At 48.1% G+C, this 14,599-nt stretch overlaps 1 protein-coding gene across 3 annotated transcripts in view; it reads right to left on the reverse strand.

Moving 5' to 3' along the window:
- Positions 1 to 14,593, reverse strand: part of Zfp64 (ZFP64 zinc finger protein) — a 70,976-nt gene extending 56,383 nt beyond the window's left edge. For 2 of the 3 annotated variants that reach the window (XM_015479686.2, XM_015479676.2), the window contains exons 1-2: positions 14,425 to 14,593; positions 11,417 to 11,656 (exon numbers count right to left, since the gene is read on the reverse strand). In XM_015479686.2, coding sequence (XP_015335172.1) covers positions 11,417 to 11,656; positions 14,425 to 14,470 — 286 coding nt within the window. In that variant the 5' untranslated portion in view covers positions 14,471 to 14,593. Of the gene's footprint in view, positions 1 to 11,416; positions 11,657 to 13,957; positions 14,221 to 14,424 lie in introns of those variants that run through there. The other variant, XM_048810847.1, reaches the window with a different exon arrangement.
- Positions 14,594 to 14,599: the final 6 nt, after the last annotated feature.

The raw sequence follows: 14,599 nt of genomic DNA on the forward strand, positions 1-14,599 counted from the left end.
GAAGACCCATAGGTCTCAAAATCAAAAAATAAAAAGGGATGTGCACATGGCTCAGTGGCCTAAGCGTCCCTGGGGTTCCAACCCCCAATATGCACCCCCCCCCCCCCCCACACAAAGGGAGTCTGCCTCCCCTGGATGCTGCTTTGGGAGAACTGGAACATCAGTCATTCTTCCCAGGAGCATTTGCTTCATTACTATCAAATCAACCCTGTTACTGTCTCCAGGCATTTCTGGGTTCACAGCTGGGTACAGCGCTTCTCACCACAACCGAATCATCATGGAGAGATTTTATGCAGTGGATAAACTGAAGATAAGCAGTTGCAAAAGCCTGAGGTGACAAGAATGGGATCAACTGTGATCAAGTTTGTTCCCATGCACAGAAGGATACTTTCTGGCCAATGACTACTGGCCGCCACTGCCTCAGGTGGGTGCCATGGTGCCTCGAATTGATACAGGTCCTGTACAGCAACCTGCTGCTGTGTGACCTCAGGCCAGTTATGAATTCCCTTTGAGCCTCAGTTTCCTCACTTATAAATAGGGATAATCCCCATTTCCCCCTGAGGAGGTGGATGTAAAGCTTAATGAGAGAATTTGATAACAGGATGTGGCCACGGCTAAATTACAACAAGCACCAGCTACTCTAGTTGAACAGATCTAGACTTGGGCCCAGTGCACCAAACTCTCCCCTCGAGTGGTCATGACCTAGGTGGCCCACTGTCCCAAACTTGGACTGAGGTGTTTCCAAAGGTACTGGACCTCTGGTGCTGCAACCAGGCTGGCGTGTTGTGCTGATGTGACCTCTGGACTTTCTGAACAGGTGGCTCCCAGGCGGGAGGCACCCAGAGTGGGGCAGGCCCTCCTGGCAGGCTACCTCACAGGGGCCTCAAAACCCTCCTGGAGGACAGGTGCTGGCTCTACACCTGCCCAGCCTGCACCTTTCTGTTTCTGGAAACAGGTGGCTCTCTCTCTGAGCTGCCCTGCCACCAGCCTCAGCTTCGCTCTCTGGACAAGTCCCAGCAGGGGCAGCAGGGGCTCCCGAGGATCTGAAGTCCCTCCCAGGCATAGGTTTTCCCCAGGCTGCCGTGTCACTCTGTTGTTCCCCGTGCTGCTCGGGAGCTTGACATTTCCATGTGGTCTCATTTGTCTGTTTCCGCTTCTGTTGTCGCGGGGCCACAGGAGGCATCATGCGTGGGAAGGTAACAGAGCAAAGGACATCAGCACCCACCTGCAGGGATCATTTTGGGTGTGTGGCCAGTCAGGTGTAACATGTGTCACCCTAAGAAGACAGTCACTAGACCAGAAAGTCTTTGCTCAGGAGCAGGGGCTGCCGAGTTTCACCTTCCCTTAGTGTCTTCACCTGGAGGATGGGGCCAGCCCTCCTAGGGCTGCTGTGAGGGTCAGGGTTGGCATCCGCAGCTGCTGGGATCTCGTTACTAGTCATTCATTTATTCATCTCAGTTTCATAAAGTACCTCCTGTGCACCACGCACTGTCCTAGGTACTAGAAACAATAGTGATCTAAAGGGACACAAGCCTGCCTTCACGGAGGTGACATTCTAGTTGGGACTGGTGCAGGCCATAACTAACTGAAATACACAGCATGGCAGGTGCTAAATGCCATGGAGAAATGCAAAGCAGGGCGCTCTCAGGGGTGCTGGGACATGCAATGTTAGGCAGGGAGGTCCAGGAAGGCCTCATTGGGGGCCATTTGTACACAAAACAGGGAAGCATATGATTACTGTGGTAATAGTTTTCTGGGGGCTGGGGTTGTGGCTCAGTGGCAGAGTGCTTGCCTAGCATGGGTGAGGTACTAGGTTCAATTCTTAGCACCACATAAAAAATAAATAAAATGGTCTTCTGTTGAAGGCATCTGGAATTTAACAGCAACCCAGAGGCAGTGGGTGACAGTAAGTGTCACACAGATAGGCAGCTTGCCTAACTGGCTTCATCCTCAGGGTCGTGCCTCCAAACCTGGCTTCTCTCTAGGGTCCTCTGGGGACAGCGCATGTTGCCGAAGTACCCCAGGAAACCCTTCCTGTGGCCTTGAACACCAAGGGACTGCTGGTGACCAACTACCTCCCTTGGTCCCTTTGGGTGTTTGCATGTGATCTGATGCTGGAGTCACCACCCATTCCGAGGTGTGAGTGTGTGTGTGTGTGGGTGGTGGGTGGTCAGAAGTAAGACTGACCTGGAACCAACTTCTCCACATTCACCAGTTCTGGGGCCTTGACCAAGTCACTTCTCTGCTCGTCAGGGTTACTTTTGGTCAGTCAAATTGTAAAGTTAGTGGAGACCACAGAGCTGAGAGCTTACTGTTCTAGTAAAGTCTCAAGGAGGTTAAGAAGTACTGAGTGGGAACACTCAGTTATCAGCTGATATTGCTGGAATTTGATGCAATAACAGATCATCATTCATTGGTCTGCATTTAGATTTTATAGACTGAGTGGCATTAGCCTCAGGGAATCTCAGGGCACCAAGCAGCAGTGAAGGCAGCAGGGACAGTCCCAGATCTGCCAAGGCGGAATAGCAAGGGCCACTAGGACTCACCCCCCACTCTAGCATGGCCCTTAAAATCAAGTCCCTGCTTAGTGAGAGAAGATCCCCTGGCCCAGCAGCTCAGTCTCACACACCTGCAGTGGCTTTTGGTTTGATTGTTGCCTCCTGGGATGTCCCTGGCTTTCCTGTGTGGTCAGGTGAGTCTGAGAGGCTGCCACATTTAGTCCTGGTTTGTAGCAGGGAAGTCCTGGGCCTTTAGTTATTTGGTCATACATTTGCTTAAAATGTAAGCCTGCCCCGTGGATTCCACAGGGAACCGAAATCCTTAGCTCCTTCTCACTAGTGCCCTCAGTGGATGGGCTCATGTGCCCACCTCCTTTTCTACACGTCACCCTTCAACTGTCTGAAGACCGCTCTCACATCTCCCAAGTGAACCCGCTTCTTCAATTAAAAAACTCCATTAAAGGGGCTGGAGTTGTGGCTCACCTAGCATTTATGAGGCCCTAGGTTTGATCCTCAGCACCACATAAAGGTCAATAAATAAATGTATTGTGTCCATCTACAACTAAAAATATTTAAAAAAGAAAACTCCATTCAAAATCCTTTTCTCTTTTTAAAAATTATAAGTCTTATTGTTTTTGCAAAATATAAGTGAACACTAATTGTTAGCAAATCTGGAAAGTACAGGAAAACGTAGAGAAGTAAGTAAAAATTGCCTGATTGTTGTCATCACATGTGACACACATTCTGTGTGTTCACTGCGGATTGTGTAGCCTCTCCAAACCACTTAGCTCTACTGCAATTCAATTATTATCTAAACTGGGTACAGTGGCACATGCCTGTAATCCCAGCTGTTTGGGAGGCTGAGACAGGAGGATCGAGAGTTCAAAGCCAGCTTCAGCAAAAGCGAGGTGCTAAGCAACTCAGTGAGATCCTGTCTCTAAATAAAATACAAAACAGGGCTGGGGATGTGGTTCGGTAAGGCTTTGAGTTGAATCCCTGGTTACAAACCCCCCCCCCGCCCCCGCCCCCGCCACACACACACAAAGAAAAGGCTGGGAATGTGGCTCAGTGTTTAAGTGCCTCAGTAACCCTTCAAAAAAAAAAAAAAATCAGAGAAACTATTTAATGACCATCCTTCCCTCCATTTGGCAGGATGAGACACACAACCTTGCCCCCTCCCTCTCCCTGACTTACACAGAACCTGGTGAAAGGCAGGGTCTCAAAAAACCTTTGTTGAATTAAGGATCAACTAAATGGCTACCGTATTCTTTGCATGCAGATTTTAGAAGTATAAAACTGGAATCATGGCTTAAATTACTTTATATTCTTCTTTTTTTTTTTTTTGCTAAACAATTATACAAGTTTGTCACCAAAGCATTTGCCATGTTATCATTTATCCAACATACAATTTCTCATGGCAACATAATATTCCATTATTTTGGTTGTTGTATAGATTGATTTTTCTTTCTCTTCCAAAGCATTTCCAAGTCCTGGCGCAGCTGGGCGCCTCTGGGTCTGTGTGGATCCCAGGAGTGAGCCTCTGCCTCTGGGTGGGGCCCCTGACCACACCCCCTGGCCATTGCTGATTGGCTCAGCTGCAGACACCTGATGGCAGCTGGGCCAATCAGACTTGGTGCCCTGGAATCCAGCACCCGGCTTGAAGGCGTAAAGCTCGGGAACTGACACAGGGCACCCGCCAGAGGCCATGTGCGCACATACCATCTGGGGATCTCACTACAGCAAAGTCAGATTCAGTAGTTCTGGACGGGCCCTGAGATCCAGCCTCTAAACTGTGAGGGTCTAGGAAGCCCTAACACACGTCTAGCTTCTAGTTCAATCTCATTTTTGAGACCCAGCTGCATCTCTGCCCTCAATTCTCCATCATTTCCCAACCTTCTATATGGTTTCCCCTTTGGCTTACATTGTACCAAGGCAGGGGGCTGTGCTGGGCAAAGAGTTCCAGGTACAGAAAATTAACCTGCACTAGGATAGGAACTCACCAAACAGGAAAAACACAAATCAAAAACAAACAAAAAATGCTAATAATGATTCCTTCCACCCCCCATTCTTCCTTTTCCTCCTTGTGTTCCATTTTTTTATTCCTCAGATCTGTGGGGCACTTGGAGGTGCTGGCTGCGGCCGCCGGTGGGTATCCCTCCCTACTCCCCCCTCTCCTGGTCCGGTGGTTCTCAACCTGATCACACACCAGAGATGCCCATGCAGAGACCTAGGGTGAAGTCTGTAGGGAGAGATACGTATCGATGTATTTTTCACAAGTTTTCCAGGTAATTCTCTGGCACACTGCTCTTTCAGAACTCCTGCTCTAACCTATTTAACGGGGCTGCGGTGGGAGTGAGGCTCTGCCGAGGGGCCCTGGGTTTGGAATTCCTTGCTGGGCCCCTCTTCTTTGCCCCTTGCTACCTCCATTACAGTGTGACTCGGCATTTCCACGTGTCCCAATGTTGGTGGGTGGTATGAGGAGTTTCCTCCCTGATAAAGGTAAGCTGCTTCTCTCTTGTCAGTGGAAGTGGCTGGGAGGAGATAGGAAGTCTAAAGCAGGAACAGCCATCTTGTGGCCACAAGGGGCAAGGACAGGATAAAGCCCATTGCCAAGGACAAGAAAATGAAAAGAACGTGCCACCAATGAGCCCCAGGGCCCACCTTGGATCGGCCTTTCCTGTTCTTCTGGATGTGGGAAACGTCTCCACTGTTCATCCTGCTTTTAGTTTGGTGGGTTGAAGAGCAACAGAAAGCATGTGAACTCCTGAACTGGTTCAGCATCTCAAGAATCCCCTAAACCCACTGAGGATCGGGAATCTGCATTTCATCAAAACCTCCAGTGGTCGCTGTAACAAATTAGTCTGAGCAACACTGCAGTGAGGGCTTCCCTTAACCCGAGTCTAGGTTGAAAGCACAGGTTAGACAGCCAGATACCATGGGTCTGAGACCCAGTCCTATCATTTTCTGTCCCCGTCATTTTGGACAAGTGATTTACTTATTTACTTACAGTATTGGGGACTGAACCCAGGAGGCATGCCACCACTGAGCTACAACCCAGCCCTTAAAAAAAAAAAATGAGAGAGTTTTGCTAAATTGCCCAGGCTGGCCTCAAACTTTCAATCCTCCTGCTTCAGTCTCCTATGCTGCTGGGATTAGAGGCATGCACCACCACACCCTTCTTGGATAAGTTATATAATGCCCTATGCCTCAGGTTCATTAATGGGTGGTAATCATTAGTAGTACCTAATTTATGGTTGTGAAAAATTACTTCATTTGAAGTACTTAGAAAAGTACATGGCACACAAACTAGCACTGCATAAGAATTATTATTATTGCCAGGTCCTCCAGGCAATCCCTGCATAGTTTGTCTTATTAAATTACTCATATGCTCAGCAACTTTCAGAAATAAGGCCAGAGTGAAAGCATGGCTTTTGCTACATACCTATGCCCTGAGTTATTTCTCTCTTGCCCCTGCTCCCAGATCTTACTCCAAGTTTCTCCACCAGCAGACCATGAAGAAGTGTTACCTTCTCATCACCTTCCTCCCAAAGGTCTGTTACCCATTTGATCTTATTCACACCCCCCTCCACCCCCTCACTTCCTGCTTGGGACTGATGTACTATTATTTCTTTGCACCTTTAAGGCAGCACTTACTGGGGTTGTATGTCCTATGACTAAGTCCTCCTCCCTTCTCCAAGGGGCTTGGCCTCTCCAGGGGCAAGGTGCACCCTAGGATCTCAGCGGAAGCACCTGGCACAAGACCGTGCTGAAGCTCCCCTCCTGGAACCCTCCTGATGGGCCCAGGCTATGTCCTGTGCTTCATGCACATTAACAGGCTTGGATCCTTCCCTCTGCCCCCTCCTGCCCTTATGCAAGGGCTATTCTATTAAGTGCCGAAGATGCCAGGCCTGCTGCTGGGGACAGGAAAACAAGACTGACTAGGTCGCTGCTTGCAGGGAGATTTAAGCCTAGAACCACTAATTTGGGGCTCACAAGCCAAGTTGGGCCTTCAGATTTTGTCCTAAGGCTTTCAAAATCAATTATGTGGCTGGGCCTTCCTTATGTTGATATCCTCTGGCTAAAGATCACAAGGGACACACCCCTGGTTGCATCGAGGAAACCTCCACCATGTTAGATGTATGTTTGGGGAAAGCCTGCACTGGAAGCTGTCAGGAAGCAAGGGTGACTCTGTGATGTGCATCTTAATGAACAGGATTGAGAGGGAGAAACGACTAGAGCACAGCTAAAACTCGTAATAGGTAAAGAAGGGAGGCTCGGACAATGTCCCTGTTTTTTTTTTTTTTTTCTGAACTCAGCCACGGTGGCAGAGTGGTCTTGTTCTGGTCCTGCTCCAAAATAGTCACAACATGTCCTGGTCTGATGCTGATGTTCTGTGAAACTGTTTATGTTCAACAGGAAAAGGACATGGTGGACCAGTGAGAACCAGGCCAGCTCCTGGCCACACCTGGACCTTGCAGGGACTGGCTGCTGGCTGGTGCCGGCTGCTCTTCCCTCTTGATCAGCTGCTGGGCTGCTGCACACCTTGCCATTGCCTGACCCCTTCAGCTTTTATTTCACCTCTCTGGCTAATTAAAGACTACTTGTCATCAAGTAACTAATTAATCACACCTGTGATGAATGCACAGCGAGAAAACAGGTGAGAAACCTAACCTCAGGTGTATGAAGACGGGGAAACCAGGGCTGGCTTCTATATGGAGGAAATTTTTAAACTTGGATCTGAAGAGAAGAAATTAGGCAGAAGAAGAGGGAAAGACCGTTCCTCTGTCTGTGCTAACATTTTTCAGTTAAATCTCCTAGCCCCCTGATTGGTGAGTAAAAGAGGCACTGACAGCTAGAAGTGTCTTCCACGTAGGACCCCTGCAGCCTGAGAGGGGGGGAAATGGAGGCATAGTCCTGTAAGGTCCCTGCCCAAGGTGACATGGTTGGCAAGTGGTACAGCCAGGATTTGTGCTGAGGCAATCTGTCTCAGAAATCCAGACTCTTAAACTAACAAACCCTGTTGTCTTTCCATTTATTATGGACATTTAAAATGAGACACTGAGGACTCTTGGGATTTGCCCTGGTTAGAAGGCTCCTAAGGATCTAGGCAGTCAAGATCCAAACTCAGGAACCTGGGCTGGAAGCCTGGCTCAGTGGGAGAGCACTTGCCTAGCATGTGCAAGGCCCTGGGTTCCACCCCCAACTCTGCAAAAAAGACACAAAAAACAACCCCCTCCCTCCAAAACAAAACCCCCAACACTCAGGGATCTGATTACAGAGCCCCACGATTTTAAGCAGTGAACTTAGAAAATGCATGTGGGTTGGTAGTTTTTTGTTCACCGGCATCAACATACATTTTTATTTCTCCTAGGTGAAAGTTATTAAATCATATGTGAAACAACAGACAGCTTTCGAAGCTAGAAGGCAGAGAATCCATTTTACTTCATATTCAACTATTACACAGGGAGAAGTGGGAGCCAAGGGAGGAGGAGTTTGGCTCAATCAAGGACAGAGCAGTCTGGGAGCAGATGAGGATTAGCAGCAATGGCTGGGCAGGGGTCAGACTGTGGCCTTGGGCAGTGAGTGACCCTGCAACCTGGCTGAGACCTGGCTCGGGGAGCTTGCTAAGAATACAGATGCCTGAGTGTCTCATTCAGGAGTGACGCCCAGGCATTGGCACCTCTAACAAGCTCCCTGGGGGATCCTGGTCCACAGGTAGGGGCTGGGAACTGCTAGATAATAGAACCCTGAAGCCCAAACTTGAGGGAGTGGAGCCCAGAAAACCTTCTAGGGAAAAGACAGCAGCATGCTGCTTGAGTAGCTGGCCCCGGAGCAGACACAATGGGAGGAGCCGCTGAGCCAGGTGGAGAAGAGACGCAGGGTGGGTGGCACTGTCCCTTCACTGATGCCTGCAGCAGTGAGAGAGTGGTCACTGAACCCACGGACTTGGTCCTGGCCCTTATGTGAACCATTACAGAAGCCTCACAGTGGCCCATCAGGTCTTGCCCCTCTTCTGACAGATGGCAGTGAGCGAGACAGGAAGTGACCGGCCCACAGGTAAGGGCCATCGAGTGGCTGACTGGGTTCACAGCATGTGCGTTACTGGGACTGAGCTTTTGAGGATAGGAAAAGCACTGACTCTTCAAGAAGAAGAACACTAGAGGAAGGGGAACACACTCACATCCCAGGACTGAGACAGTGGGGGACAGTGGCCCTGCCTCTTCCCCCACACGCACAGTTGCTTGATTTTTTTTTTTCGCTGCTGTAAAAATAAGAAGCACCTGGCTCATCCCCAAGGTGATTTCTAGCTTTCACATTTTCTTTTTTTGTTGTTTTTTTTTTGATACTGGAGATTGAACTCAGGGGCACCTGACCACTGAGCCACATCCCCAGCCCTATTGTGTATTTTATTTAGAGAAAGGGTCTCACTGAGTTGCTTAGGGCCTCATCTTTGCTGAGGCTGGCTTTGAACTCATGATCCTCCTGCCTCAGCCTCCCAAGCTGCTGGGATGACAGGTGTACACCACCACACCATACTCTAGCTTTCACATTTTCTTGGTCACTTCCTTGAGAATGAGAATTAAGAAACTCTGGAGAGAGTGGGGTGACCTCAAGTTTCTTTAATGAAGGTTTGTGAGGTGATTATTTTGATGTCTTAAAAACTCAGTAGAAGCATTATTTTGGGCCTGGTGTGTTAGTGCAGGCCTGTAATGCCAGAGGCTTGGGAGGCCGAGGCAGGAGGACTCCAAGTTCAAAGCCAGCCTTACCAAGTTAGTGAGGCCCTAAGCAACTCAGTGAGACCATCTCTAAGTAAAATATAAAAAAGGGTGGGATGTTGCTCAGTGGTCAAGCACTCCTGGGTTCAATCCCTGGTTTCAAAAAAAAAAAAAAAGCCCCAAACCAAGAAACATTATTTTGGATTCACAAAATATTGCTGATTGCCAAAAGCTTTGAACATCACACATCGTACAGCTCATCAGTGAAAGTTGGTTCCCCTACTTTCAAATGCTCCCCCCCTTGACTCCAGGTGATCTCTTTGGTAAACATTTAGAAAAAGCTAGAATAGCCTGTGGGCTGACTTAGCCTTGTTGATGTAATCTGTTTGGCCAACAGAGTTTTAAAATTGAGAAATTTCACACTTTTCGATTTTTCTGAAAAATCTAGATATTTAACCACCTGGATTCAAAGAGCTGCTGCACTTGGGGAGGAGCCCTGTGTGATCTCCTTCCCCCATGACCACAGTCCCCGAGACTACAGTCCCCGCGACATTCCAGTGCCTCCCACGCAGCCTTGCTGTCTCATTTACGGCACCTGTCTCATCCCCATTCCAGAAGCTTCCCTTGAGTACAGTGCGACCCGACACAAACGCAGAGTTTTTTTTTTTTTTTTGCACTAACCTCGAGAATCTTTTTACGTCTGCACACAGGCCTGGCTCCCCTTTCCCAGGCTAAGTCACACTGCACTGCGACCTCTACTCTGACTCTCACATCTGCGCCAAAGCTCCACCCTTTCTCAGTGGAACCTATCGTACCCGGGCACCCTCTTACAGGACCAATACCTGTCCTAGGCTCACGAGTCAATGCGTTTAGGTAGATCATCAAACTGAGAGATTTAAGGTTGAAAATCCCAAGGATATCAAAACTGCCCAGGTTTTATGAATTTACCTCCCCAGAGCACACACTGCTGCCCCTCCCTCCCTCATCTATTTGTCCTTTGACTCTGAGGTGACCGGGTCTCGGGGGCTCTTTGTCTAGAAAGGATGCTGGGTCTTAGTCACACATGCTATAAATTTTTTTTCCCCAGGTTGTTTGTTCATCTTTAGACTTGTTTTTTACTTTGGGAAAGCTGTGACCTCATTTCTAATCACATTTATGACTCTTTCTTCATGGGGGGGGTTGTCCACAACCTGCCTTCTTGGTTAAGCCCATTAATATATTTTTTCAATTTGTATTTGAACGCCTTTAACTCATGCCTTCTCCATTTCCCTATAGGACCTAGAGTTGTTTGTAAGTTTCTCATTAATGGCTTGCTTTAAACTCTTTCTGTCTGGTTCCTTAAGACAGATTAGATAGATAATAAATCTAAGTACGGGATTATAGGTCCATGTACGGGTGTGTATGTGTATCTCTGTGTGTATTATATTTACTTTAGTAGTTTCATGTTGGTTGTTTGTTTGTTTATTTTAGTACCAGGTATTGAACCCAGGGACATGTAACCACAGAATCATATCCCAGCCCTTTTTATATTTTATTTTGAGATAGGGTCTTGCTGAGTTGCTTAGGGCCTTGCTAAGTTGCTGAGGCTGGCTTTGAACTTGGGATCTTCCTGCCTCAGCCTCCTGGGCCACTGGGATTACAGGCACATGCCACTGCGCCCGGCTTCACTTTGTACATTTAAATTTTTGACCTGTCTGTAGTTTGTTTTGGCAGAGTGGACGCAATGGAGGGCAGGGATGGGCTTTTCTGTTTTCTTAGTCTGTAGCACAAGAAAGGGAGACACTGATGCCTGTTTGTATATTAAAATGCAAAAAACAAAAACAATATGTTTTTCCTTCCTTCACTCAAGTAATGCAAGCTCACGGCTCATACATGTACACCCACGGTCAAAGAAAACCACTTATTTCGCTGTGACATATTTTCTGCAAGTACCTTTTTCTTAGTATATTTAGTTTTGGTTTTGAAACCTGTTTTTTGTCTGTCTTGCTTAACATGTGACAACATTTCTAACTGCTAACACTTACTGCTTTAACCTAGCAGCTCCCAAACCTAGCTGGGCAGCTGGCTTCCCAGTGGAGCTTGTTAAAAATAATGAATCTACAACCCCAGGGGTTGGGCCCCAGCAAGGCATTTTTAACAAGTTCCAGGAAGGTGTTTGGGAGGTAGCCAGGCCACCCCTAGCCCAGAGACCCCCAGCTGTACCTGTGATCGTCTGGGTCTCTGAAGTGATGGTTCTGGTGGTGGTCTGAGTCTGGGTGGCAGGCACCGTTTCCTCCGATACAAACTGGACTGTGCCGGGGGCCGTTCCCGCCGCGCTGGTCAGCTGGCAGCCGCTCTGCTTGTGAGCTACAAAGGCATCTAGGTTGTTAAACTGCTGCTTGCAGATGCCACAGATGTGGATGTCCGGGGTCAGTTCAACCAGCACGGTTGTGCTGCCGGGAACTCCATGGGACAAAGGGAGAGTCACCGATTAATTCCAAACAGCTTTAAATTACATTGCAAACCTGATTCCTGGTAGGAAAAGGGGCAGCGTGGCAGACCTGGCCACTTGCCAGGCCAAAACCCTCAAACCCTTCTTCTTTCTTGCAGATAGAATCCCAGCTGTCCTAGCCACAGTTACCCAGATCCAAGGGATGGCTCAGGATGACCTGTTGCCCCGGGTGCCTTTCTGAAAGGAAGTTCTTTGATGTGCAGGGCTGCCTGTCACTTTGCAGGAAGCAGCAGCCACCTCCTATCCCAACTAAATGGTTATTATGAAAACCAGTCCCCCCACATACCCAAACAACCACCACCATAAGAACCATTAGCCAAAATAATCTTGGTCCCCTACATATTTGTTGAGCCCTTCCAGCACACAGCTGGAAGAGTTTCTGGGGAACAGTTAGCATTCATGATAAAAAGGGTGCAGAAAAAATTGGCACTGTTCCCTCTTCTTTTGGCTTTCAATGAAGATATGCAGTTGGGGCTTCTGCAGCCATCTTGTAAATATGAGGACAATGCTAAGATTCTTATTGATTTTGGCTCTTACTTCACTGATCCCCTAATTTGGTTCTAGAATCAACTAATCCCAGACTTCTTGTTAGGCCAGGGTACTTCAAGTTTCTGTTACTTGTAGCCAAAATTCATTCCTAAATGACAGGGGCATTGCTTCTTTACCATAGTAAAAACCAAGAGTTAATACTGTGTTAATATTTGCAAAGCATTTAGCAAATATTAATACAGTATTATATGGTCCTATATTAGAAAGTACTATCTAAATATTTGTTAAATAAGGTATATAATTAATGTCCCTAATATGAGAATCTCAATTTTTGTTTAAAAATTTTTCTTTGCATTATCATGAGAAAACTCATGTTTATAACAGAAGATTTGGAAGAAACATAAAGAAGTATATTTTTTCCATTTGTATCTCCCATGAACATTACAAATATATTTTCTTTACAATTAAATATTGCACATGATCATGATATATTATAGAACTAATGTATTACAGAACTTCCTACATGATATTACATTAACATGGTGCTATACCATACTAATCTCTTTATAGGTATAATTACTTAATGGCAACACATTATTCCACGGTGCCTGTGCAGTATATAATCTCTGCAAAAATAAGGTATTTACATTATTTTCACTTTCCCCAAGTTAAAGAGTACAAGACTACCTTTGTGCATAGATGATTGGTATCCATGCACTATAATTTTCTGAAAATAAGATATTTACATGATGTCTAATTTTCTCCATGTCTAAGACAACAAGTCTCTGTGCAGAAACACAATTTGGCTGACTTGCTCAGGAGAGAGACTGCTGAGCACGGTGACATCAGTCATCTTGCAGAGGGCCCTATGCACTGAAGTCCTTTGAAATCAGTGGCTGGAAGGAAGGAAACAGTCTCCCTGCAGCTACTGAATCACCTGCATGGGACTAACAGGTGAACAAGGACTGGGAAATACAGTGACCTGCACTGCTGAGGATTCCTTAATGATGGAGCAGGGCTGATCCCCAAGATAAAGGAGTTTGAATACCAATGTTGCTGGCATGTGGAAGCGCACAAGGAACGAACTAGACCGCATTAGAATCTTGACACTCTCACTTACCAAAGTGACTTTGGACTTGGCTTTTCTACAAAATGGAGAGAGGAGATCTTTCCACTGACTAGGGTTGTTGGGAAGATTAAATGAGATGGTGCTGGTCAAAGGCCAGCACCCTTCTCCCCAAGCCTGTGACCTGGTGCGGTCATTACTCTTCAAACAAGGACATAACTGAACCCCACTTAGGAGATACTGAGTTATAATGGTCTGGGAGTGAGGGGCTGGGGTTTAGGAAAATCTGTTCTTTTCATAAATTATGCAGAAAATACCCAGCCAAGTTTGAGAGTCAATGTCTCCCAAACTGTAACGGCTAACAAGTTGAGCACTTACTATGTGCCAGGTGTCTGCAAACCCTTGCGCCAGGCCAGGGTTCTCAAAACTTCCTGTGCTTCAGAATCACCCAGACAGCTGGTACAGATCACTGGCCCCACCCCGAGATCAGCTGGGTGGGGCGCAGAAAGCTCCTTTTAAATACGCACTCTCGCTCCCAGGTGGTTGGTTTGAGTTCAGCCCCCGAACCACACTTTGGGAAACAAAGCATCGGGCGATACAGGGGACTTAAAAAGGTTGACGTCCTCAACAGGATAATAAAAAGGAACCCCAAACTCAAAAACAGCGACCCCAGCCCGTTTCCCATTCAAATCCCCACCTTTAATGTGGAAAAGGCTTTGCAATGCGCCGTCAAGACCTCGTGAGACTCTCCAATTCCCAGAATCCAAATTTGAGCCACCGAGGCAGAAGTTTCCCCATCAGGGTTGCCCTGGTTACCCGGGTTCCCCTCTTCCTTCCCCGAGTCCCAAACTCCGCCTGGCGGGGCGGGAATGCACCGAGAGGTGCGATTGTCTGACCGCACGCCCTCCCCCACGCTCCCTTCCTGGGGGTCTCGCAGCGCTGGAGGGCTCCCCCAGTCTGGCTCCAGCTCGGGCGCGCCCCCACCCCAAGCCCACTCGGGCGCCCCCTGCACCGCGCCCGCCGGCTCCCCGAGACGCGGCTCGCCGCCGTCACCCCGATTTCGGGGCCCCGGGCCTGGTGGCTGCGTCGCAGACGTGCTTGGGCCCGGGCCCCGGAGCGCGCACTGGGCCCTGGAGCGCGCACTGCGCCCGGAAAAGCACTTACTTTGCACGGAGCCGGGGAAGCTCTCGCCCTCGCCGCTCGCGTTCATGGCCGCAGACTGGGAGGTCCCCGGCCGGCTGCGGTGCCAGGGCGGGGGGCGCTGCTCTACATGGTGCAAGGACTTTTCCTTTTATTTTTTCCACACCCCCCAACCTTCCTTCTCCCAACTCTGCGAGGC

The sequence above is a fragment of the Marmota marmota genome, unplaced genomic scaffold (genome assembly GCF_001458135.2).
Source record: "Marmota marmota marmota unplaced genomic scaffold, marMar, whole genome shotgun sequence".
NCBI lineage: Eukaryota > Metazoa > Chordata > Mammalia > Rodentia > Sciuridae > Marmota > Marmota marmota.